Genomic DNA, 11,077 nt, shown 5'->3' on the forward strand with positions numbered 1-11,077 from the left:
TTTTTCTTACTTATTAAAAAAAAATCATTGTGTTAATTCTGACTAATCAAAAACAGAATATTACTGCCGTATTTTTAGCTCTACTGGTCACAGACCAGAAAAGCTTATGCATTAGTAAGGTGTCCGTCGTCCGTCCGTCTGTCAAGCTGTCTGTCCATCCGTACATGTATGTCTGTAAACAATTTTTTAAAACGCTACTTCTCCTACAGTTTTTGTTCTATTTGAATAAAACTAAGTACGCAAGTACCGTCGTAGTAGACTATACTAAGATACACAATTCTTTTTATCGTTTTTTTTTTCATTATGGCACACGATGTTGATGTTGTTTCTAAAAATAGAAATACTGTGTAATTAGACAAATAATTTGAAAGACGAATTGTTGTATAGTTCCTGAATGCATAGTTCTTGTAATCATTTGATAATAAACCTCTTTTAGAAATTTTAACCCGATCATTCATAAAAAAAAGGTGAAGATAACAAGAAGTGTTTTTTTTTTTTTTTTTTTTTTTATAATTGTAATTATTGCAGTCTAAGCATACTATTAGTCGCTCAAGTGTGCATTTTTTTCTTATTATAATAACAAATTGTTTATCTATTTTCCGTATCAAATATATTATAACTTCCAGTTTTTATATCATAAATAAGTAAACATACAATTAAATAAAGGTCTAAATAGCAGTGTTTCTTCACGAAAAAATAAATTATCTGTCTCTGTTACTTTGAAAAAAAAAAATAAGAAAGATACCAATATTTGTTATCCTGAATGCATTCACCAACTGTAAATGGTCACCAAGCACTACAAACCAATCATAATTTGGTATTCTAAATAATTTCTAAATTACAATACATGGACATTCATTTGCTAAGTCAACATATCAAGTTATCTGGATGGAGAGAGAAAAAATAAACCAAGGAATATCATGTTCAAATTGATTCTCGCACGCAGTATCTACGTCCTTGATGATGCAAATGATTTCATTTGATCAGAAGAAGGTTATCAACATCATCTAAAATTTACTCGGTGCACTACATTTACTGAACATCGTCAGATTCAAACAAAACCAATGATTAGTATTTACAAGAGGGATATAAAGAGATTCCAGGTAGAGTTGTTGTGTTAATGAAAATTACAAACCAAAAAAATGTGACAATTTCAATTACATTAATCGATCAGTTGCATCATATATGTGTTGAATGGGAACATACTGACGATAAAATCAAGAATGTCTTTCTACGACCGACATCTTTAGTCCATTGCATGCATCTGATATACAAGTAAAGATCTTTCTAGTAAACAAGTGAGTACAACTTGAACATCTTTCATCAGAAAATATTGCCGAAAATGAATATTTTCACGACGCTGGTGCTTCTCGGTGTTATATTGACAGTACAGCCAATACTTGGTGATGATAGTAGTACATCCTCGTACAAACTTTTTATGTCTCTTCATGATAAGCTTCTGAAAAATTATAGGAAGGATATCAGACCTGTCTGGAATCAACAGAACCCAGTCAGGGTTTCTATCGATATCATTCCTAGATCTATCATTTACTTTGACGAAATGAGTGGGATTCTTGCCGCTTCCTTTGGACTTGACATTACGTGGAAAGACGAAATCATAACCTGGGATCCGATATCCTATCCAAATATAACCTATATCCGCCTTCCTCCATCCTCCATGTGGCGACCCCGGTTGTTCAGTTCTAATGCTTTCGATACTTTTGCGCTGGATACACTTGAGTCTAACAGTGTGGTATATTCTTATGATGGAACCGCCCTTTATATTCTCGGTGTCAGATCTTCAACTCTGTGTTCTCCGAATTCTAGATACTTCCCATTCGATATACACACTTGTTACATCGATATCATCCCTTTGTCGTCGATACACGAAGTATACTTTGTTGCAAATGGAGTGATAGACAAGGTTTACGAAGAAAATCCACTCTGGAAACTTTTAAGTTTTAACACTTCAGCAGACAATGATGAACATTTTGAAACTTCTGTGTTCAGGATAGCAATTAGACTGCAAAGGAGACACTCGTTTTTATTGATGAACATTTTCGCGCCAATTGTGTTTTTAGCGATTGTAAATCTTGGCGTGTTTATTTTACCAGTAGAATCAGGCGAGAGGATATCGTTTTCTTTAACAGTTTTGTTGTCTTTTGCTGTTTTCCTGACCTTGGTGACGGGCAACACCCCGAAGTCCAGTATAACTGTGTCATTATTTTCTATCTATATGCTCATTGTTTTGACTTACAGTACTTTGATTACGTTCAGCGTAATCATTGTCGTTGATATTCATTTTACTGAAAATGGCGAGAAACCGAAGTCACCTCTATCAAGGATGTTTGTCTGGTTTGTACATAGAACACTGACGAGTAATTGTCGGTCAACTGAGATAGATATCATAGCTGAGGAATTTGATATGGATGAATTTCAAGAAAAAAGACAGACTTCTTGTGCCAATTATAAAACAATTTCTTTAATGTTAGATAATTTTTTTGTCCTTTTTTACACGTTCCTATTTGTAACTGTTACCGTCTTCTTCATGCTGTACATTTCCTATCATTCCCAAAATGAAACCTGAAACCTCTGATAAGCAATCTCTTTAACAACTAGTTTAATTAACCGTTGGTATGGATTTCAGGGAACGTAATACAGACTGAATACCTTCGTCTTATGTTCTGTTCACCATTTACATCATGGTGGAGTACTTAAGTACAATATATTATACCCTGTCGTATTATTCAATTTAACCTTAATACAATGTGTAAGATTATTGGTCAACATGTGATTATATTAATTATCAGCAGGTACCCAATGTTTACCCAAGGTCTAAAAATTCAAGTGAATTATTCTTTTAATAATTGGATAATTTCGACACACCTATTGATTTTTTAAAAGATTAATTCTGAATTAAGAACAGAAAAAATATGGAAAAGTACTTTTATTAATCATTTGCAACAAAATCCCATCACCTTACATAAAGTACATGCCTATCGCTTACGTCATTAATAAATTTGATTGTACTTGAGTGAAAAGTAATTAAGTAATTAGAACATTTCTGTGAAAAAAATGTGTTTTTTTAATCATCAATTATATATTTAAATAAACATTATTGATTTTCTTTTGTCTTTTTTAGTGTCCAATTCTAAGACCGCTAATATCTATTTAAAAGTATGACGCAACATGGCGTGCCATACATGTATTTGATATTTTACTAATTCGATAGTTGCTTGATATTTTATTAATTCATGAAGCTTAATTAAGTGTACACAACTTAGATCGCTCACTTACGTAGTCTGGCATGATGACTACCCCTTCACCCGCAGCACAGGTAAACAATAGAAAACCCTAAGTTTTTTCACAGCTCTGCCTTTACATACCCCTGGCAGATCGGTATTCCCCCCTCTGGCCAATGACAGTTATATTTCTTGCAATCAAAAAGTGGCTGGTATAATGAGGGAAAACAAGTTACTGTCCTTTAAAAAAGGACTGCAATACGTAGACCATATGCATGTGTTTCTACACGAAATTCAAAGAAAAATTCTAGATTTAGTGATTTTACAAAGGTGTAATTAAATTCATTTTTTTTTACATGTATTTAGTAATTTTCATCTCTATTTAAGTCTGCTTAATTAGGCTGTAATGATAAAAAAAAAACCATGACATTGAAATTATGTGAATATGAAATGTTCAATCTAATTCTCAAAAGAAGCGGTAGCGGATTCGGAACATCTAATTTTATGGTTAGATTGTGAAATGTTGAGCTAGCTCACAATTGTAGACACTGGTAAAGTAGCCTTTAAAATTAACAACAGAATTAAAAGAGCCCTAAGCGTGCAGGTGTCGTAATGGTTGAATTTTAACTCTGTTGGCGGATCAAGGAAAGGGGGGGTCGGATGTTGTAACCCCATTTATTTTTGCAGAGAGAGAGAGAGAGAGAGAGTTTTTCTGTAATATAGATATTTTTACGTCGAGTATGTTCAATAAAATAAATACTTCAATTTCTGCACTTTCTGCTCTCTAGATAGAGATTTGCTAATTGCTTTTCTCCTTGTACTTTTTTTCTCCTTATATTTTGGGGATATTTTAATCAAAAAAGAGAAAGGTTCAAAATGTCCCCGTAGTATGTTAGGGAGGGGGGCTCACTTTTTCTTAAAAAAATCTTTTGTTATAATTTGAATATATAAGTTTTGATTTGCATTGGAAGCTCCCCCGCACTTTTTGTTGCGGGAAGGTTCAAAATACGGACACACATTTAAAAGTAATCAAAATGTACCGAAAAGTTTAGACGAAGCCCCCTCCCCCCGAAATAGGATTTTACAGTGTGGTACACAGGTTATTATTTTAATTTATTTATTTATTGTTGCTTGTCAACTCTTTTTGGAGTTTTGCCCCCTTTGAAAACCGTTGCTACGGACTTGAATATAAGTGCCTGCAATGTGACCTAGAACCCCCCCTCCCCCTTTTCAAAAACTGCTGAATCCGACCCTGTACTGGAGCACTAGAGGGTCTCGGCACTAGAGGGTCTCAAGTTATCTAAAACGATGCGAGGTTATTGATTAACTCGATCAATTTAAAAACCAAAAAAGTAATGATTCTGTGTGCGTGTGGGTTTTTTTTTTCTCTGTCTCTTTCAAATAACGGAATGGTTAATATATAACACCTGGAATCGTAACTTCTCGGCAAAACAACGTGTTTTTCTGAGCTCAATGAGATTTTAATTTCAGATAAAACAAGAAGCATTAGAAGAGGAAAGAAAGAAAAAAGAGAAAGAGGAAGAGAAAGCAAAAGCTCAGGTGAGTGATACAAATAATACCTGGCTGCCATCAGTTTAAGGTGGAATACCATGCCAAAAGTGTGTGTTTAAAATATTTCTTTTGACATATGATTCATCATTGAAAGACCAATATAAGCTTATAATTGCTTTATGTTAATTTTCAAAGAAAATTTTGAAATTTCTTTTGTTGCAGAAAAAAGAAATTCAGTAGCTCAAAATTTGCTAATTAATGCATAATATATGTATTTAATAAAACATGTCAATAAGACCCTTTTCATTGCTTACTAATAAGATGTACAAAAACTATATTAGAGTGTAATTTTCTGTATAAAGTATGTAGCATTGTTGCAACCACTATTGAAATAACGTTCACTATTGAAATAATTATTTCAATAGTGGTTGAGAGTGCATTTCAAAACCAAACACAGGTTGTAACCACTATTGAAATAATTATTTCAATAGTGGTTGATAGTTCATTTCAAAACCAAACTCAGGTTATTACCATTATTGAAATAACTTTAAATTGAAATACCGGTAATTATTTCAATAGTAGGTGAACGTGCATTTCAAAACCAAACATAGGTTGCAACCACTATTGAAATAACGTTCACTATTGAAACAATGATTTCAAAAGTGATTGAAATAAAGATTTCAATTGTGATTGAAATAATGATTTCATTAGTTGCTGACAATGATTTCAATACCCAAACCACATTGCAAGCCTTATTGAAATAATCCTGCTCTTGAAAAAAAATATAAAGATAAATTCTTCATTATGTTTCCCAACATAATGGATTAATTTATTGAGTTTAAAATATGATATGTAATTTTAAGTTTTAATTTCTGTCTAGATATACTAATGATATACGGATATCTGTGATTTAAGTGATCTAGTAATTCTTAAGTAATTTTGTTATTTAAGGTTCATCATTGCTATTAATTGCGGAAAGTAAAAGTTTATAAAAACAGAAAGTTTTAGAAATTAGAATATATTCACTTAAAAAAAGAAAGAAGAAATCTATGTGACATCTATGTGTACAAATTTTCTGATGAAAATATGGTTATTTTTAATCAATAGGATATAGAATTGAAGTAAATTCTCACTTATATATACATTAAAATCAACTATTCGGGAAAACTAAGTATAAGCATTATAACATAAGAGGTTGTTATTTCAGTAGTGGTTACACGTATAAAACCGCTGTTTAAATAATATCAACTATGAAAATAATTATTTCAGTAGTGATCATTATTTCAATAGTGGGTATATTGTGGCAACCACTATTGAAATAGTGACTATTGAAAGAAATATTTCAATAGTACATATTTCAATATCGGTAGTATTAATGCAACCACTATTGAAATAACGATCACTAATGAAATAATGATTTCAACAGTAGTCATTATTTTAATAGCAGTTTTATATGTGTGATCACTGTTGAAATAACACCCACTATTGTAAACGATGTAATGCTTATATTAATTTCCCTTTAAGTTTTGCTTTTTAATGTCTTGAGGAGTAGGCATTGGATTTACTATCCATATTTGTAGTGTAGGCAAGCCCATGAATATATGCGAGAATTTACCTCTATTGCATATTCTTATTTTCATAATAGCCATATTTTCATCAGAAAGTTTGTGCACATAGATGTCAGTCTTCTTCTTTTTAATGTAGATATTCTAAATTCTTCAATTATGTGTATTTATGATCCTTTCCTTTAAATTAGTGGCAAAAATAAACAATATTTACCAAAATTACTTAAAACTTGCATATATTGATTGATTGTCTGTTTGTTTTCGCCGAGTCGGCCAGATTCAGCGGAAGATTGCATATAACATTTGCATGCTTTGTTTGAATTTAAGGTACGTCAGTTAAACCAAAAATGTCCGTGTATTAATGGTAATTTATAGAAAAGAAAAGAATACATAAATTTATATATTAAACTCAATACATATAATATATTATGTTGGACAACGTAATGAACAATTTATCCTGGCTTATATTTTTTTCAATAGTGGGGTTATTTCAGTAAGGCTTGCAGTGTGGTTTTGGTACTGAAATCATTGCCAGCAACTATTAAAATAATTATTTCAATCATTACTGAAATCTTTATTTCAATCACTATTAAATCTTTATTTCAATCACTATTGAAATTTTTATTTCAATAGTGAACATTATTTCAATAGTGGTTGCAGAAATGCATTCAAAACCTCTATTGAAATCATTGTTTCAATAGTGAACGTTATTTCAATAGTGGTTGCAATCTGTGTTTGGTTTTGAAATGCACGTTCACCTACTACTGAAATAATTATTTCAATAGTGAACGTTATTTCAATAATGGTTACAACCTGAGTTTGGTTTTGAAATGCATTCTCAACCACTATTGAAATAATTATTTCAATAGTGAACGTTGTTTCAATAGTGGTTACAACCTGTTTTTGATTTTGAAAGGCACTCTCAACCACTATTGAAATAATTATTAGTCCCCTACCGGTGAAACCGGAGGGGACTATAGGTTTTTTCAATAGTGAACGTTATTTCAATAGTGGTTGCAACATAGCATATTTGCAAAGGAAGAAAATACATGTAATGTATAACAATCTCTTTCAAGGGGAGATAATTTTTCTCTGTATCAACAATTTTCATTTTCTTGGGCTATATACTGAATGTTTGGCAAAGAAAAAAATACATTCCATCAGAATACATGTACATGGTAGTGTGTCATTATATTTCGATTCAATTATAAGAAAAAGAACCTTTTTTATTTTTGTATATTAAAATCTGTAATGTTTGATAATTCAAAATAAATAATGATTAATACTTTAATTAGATTTATTAAGATAATATGGAATATTGTAAATCCAAGAAAACAGAGGAAATACTTAATGTTCTAATTACAAAGAATGACCCAAGAATCAAATGTCTGAAATCCAAATTATTAAAATACTGGTCATTGGTTTCAAGAGATGAAACATGCAAACAAATCTTTCAAACAAAACCAATGATTGCATATGCTAAACATAAAAGTATTGGTGATTTGCTTACAAAAGCTATCTTGCCACAAAAGAAATTACGGTTGGATCTGATGTGATTTAAAGTTTTGATTCACTAATACAATATCAAACCGCCGAAACACATTGCCGTCATAACAATACAGTCAATTATTAATTTCACATTCAAAACGATGTCAATATTAATAAAAAAAAAAGTAAGGAAATTCGCAGCACTCTGTCGGGTCCTCTAAATTCAGAATTGTGTGGTTGATGGGTGTTGCATATTAGAAAATGCATTTATCTTCTGTGCCATCTTTCTGTAGAAAATGGAACTTGGAAGTAGAACTAGTACTAGTAGTCCCCCACCGACTTCTTCGCGGCCATTTTCGTGTTTTGTTTATTATAACATGATTTGCCATCATTTCTTCCGATTAATCAATCAGAATGCGCCTAACAACAGCGGATGTTAGTCTGAAAAATTCAAACCTGAATCAAATCGAAATCAGGGAAAAACGTACCGAATCGAACTGAAAGATTTTGAATCACGGTTAACCGATATTTCGGTAAATTGTGGCAGCCCTACATTATAACAAAACAGATATATCTTGTCGAGATTTTATTTTATCTGCCAGTTGTATATACCTGTACATGTATGTTGGGAAGAATACCTGATTTTTATTAGACACCTACTTTAGACATATATTAAGCCTTGCTTAATAGTTGTTTCATTTTCTTTCAATAGGCTGCAATTGCCAAAAAAGAAAAAGAAGCACAGAAAAAGTTAATAAAAAAGGAGCGCAAAACATTGAGAACAGTAGCAAAGGTTTGTATCCTTAAGGATATCTACGTATATTTACAGTGATCAGCATGTAAAAAAAAATTGATAATAGTCCTTTTTTTCATTCGCTTAGTTATTGATTTATTTGAGAAGTGGATTCCAGAGAATTAAGGTCATTTTGTAATTTTAAATATTCTAGAATAAAATGCAAGTGTCTTGGCGAAAGAGCTAATGATTTTTTTTTTACAGGATATGAATTATTTTACTGAAAAAGAAGATGAGAGAGTGGCCAACATGGCAGATGTAGAAAGACTGGCAGACCAACTCTCACTCCTAAAGTAATAAAATAGTCATGTTAGATAGGGATGTGAATTATACAATGTAGGAAATAGAGATTTTAAAAAGTCCAAGAAAAACTGAGTTCTTGACAAGACTTTTTTCATATACAGTCAAACCTGGTAATCTCAAACTCGATGGGACCGAGAAAAAACTTCAATATATATCTGGCCTCAAGACGATAAACTGAGAACAGACTTAAGTCAGAATTTTGATTTTTTTTATATCTCGAGTTCCATTTAACATATGTTTATACAAACTTACAGATTTTAATAATACACAAATTCAAACACATGTTGAAAATTATTTCAAAAGTTATATTGATTTAAAATTTTGACTTAAGTCTTTTCACAGTTTATGGTGTTGGGGCCTGAATTTGAGATATTGAGGGTAAAATACTAAAAGACTAATTGGTTGGGACTTCCATATCACTTCATCATATCAATGGCACTCGATTCTTCAGTGTTCAAGATACTAAAATTCATATATATATATATATATATATATATATAGAGAGAGAGAGAGAGAGAGAGAGAGAGAGAGAGAGAGAGCTCATTAACCAGGTTTGCAGTAGATCTACATAGCTTTCTGTCATCTTTCAGGTTACAGTCACTTAATGAAGCCATGGCAGCAGATGGAGGACAAAAAGCAAAGGAGGCATTTTCCACAGCAGTCAGTAAAATTAAACTGAATTCAACAAGAACAGTCACAGATAAAAGCTTAGTTTTTAATTTGATCACACTGTGATCCAAAGAGCTTAGTATCTGCTCAGAAGAGCAGTTAATAGACATTTGATAATGTTTTGGAAGTAAATAAACATAAAAGATACATAATAAAGTTCAGTGAAATTGTTGTTCTAAATGTTATTTGTAATGTGTGCAGGTTGAAGAGGTGAACAGACTGAGGAAGAGAAACAGAAACACCTGGAGGCTGTACAAAAACAGTCAGGGGGAGATAACTCACAGGGTTCTAAAAAGACGTGGATGGAGTCGGAAATTCAGTGCATGATTAAAGGAGTCAATCTGTTCCCTGCAGGGACGAAAGAGAGGTACTACTTAATATTGATATATTCTCCTTTAGCCTAAAAATGAAAGGGTTTCCTAAAAGACCTAAATCATCAACTGAGATACTTTGTACACTTTTATACACATCATCGTCTAAGAATTACAATGTTCTAACTCAACTTTGCAAAATTTTGGGGATTTGATGTTGAAGTTCAGGTTTCAATTTCTTTTCACTTACAGCCTTTTGGACTTTGAGATGAGGCATAAATACTTAAAATATGCTAATCTATGACAAAATAAAACTAATCATGCTAATATTTGTAAATTTGAGCAGAGATATGAAAATACTGACATTGAAAATGGAGATAGAACATTCTATCTAAAATTTGTGGATTTCATTTAGAATTAAAATAATATTGGAAATAGAACATTTATTATTGAAGTAAAGTGATGAAATATGTATGTATATTAAATCATATATAAATTTTATAAACTACAAATTTTCATGGTCCCTGACTCCCTTGGGCCTTATGGGAATGGATATGAATAAAGGAGAAGGTTTTTAAGGAATATTCAAAACCTTTCTTATTTACTAATTGACATCTACCAGGCAAATGGTTTGCTTAATTTACAATTCATACTTTTTTACCAAAACTGTGGAAACCAAGTCCCTTTGGTTCATGTTTTCAGGCATTATGGTAGTTATGGTCATGTATTGAAAATATATTACATTGGCATTAACAGGCAAATTTTATACATGATAATGATAAACACTTGCTTTCAAAAAATTATTAGCCCCTGGTTCAGATCCCAGAGTGGGACAAAATTGGTCGTAAATTGAAATGCATTAAACATGGAAAAATCACATGGTCACAGCATTTGGACCCTGAGTCAAAGGTCGGATTCTGGTGGTAATAAAATGCTAAAGGCTTTAGAAATGCATGATACTGTGGTGACTGTCATCCCATGCTTCACTTATCAAGTTTGTTAAAAAACCTCACATTGAATTAAGAATTGCACTTCTTTGTTTATAAAGATATCATTGAATTATCAAAGTAAATATGAATAAGTTTAAATACTTTTACAGCAACCCCCCTCCCTCACCTCCCAAATCAAATTTTCTATTGATAAGATATATGTGACCAATGGTAAACATTTTGATTGGACATAACGGAGATAGAA

The 11,077-nt window shown here is 31.7% G+C and overlaps 1 protein-coding gene and 1 pseudogene across 1 annotated transcript; both read left to right on the plus strand.

Annotated features, from left to right (window-relative positions):
* The first annotated feature begins 1,342 nt into the window (after positions 1-1,342).
* LOC133203553 (5-hydroxytryptamine receptor 3A-like) lies at positions 1,343-2,587 on the plus strand. Its single transcript, XM_061339323.1, has one exon. The coding sequence runs from the start codon at positions 1,343-1,345 to the stop codon at positions 2,585-2,587; it is 1,245 nt and encodes a 414-aa protein (XP_061195307.1).
* A 723-nt stretch (positions 2,588-3,310) lies between these two features.
* LOC133203554 (dnaJ homolog subfamily C member 2-like) overlaps positions 3,311-11,077 on the plus strand; it is a 9,231-nt pseudogene continuing 1,464 nt past the window's right edge.

Source organism: Saccostrea echinata, unplaced genomic scaffold, assembly GCF_033153115.1.
Source record: "Saccostrea echinata isolate AGI-Se365-2 ecotype Australia unplaced genomic scaffold, CSIRO_AGI_Sech_v1 ptg000051l, whole genome shotgun sequence".
Lineage (NCBI taxonomy): Eukaryota > Metazoa > Mollusca > Bivalvia > Ostreida > Ostreidae > Saccostrea > Saccostrea echinata.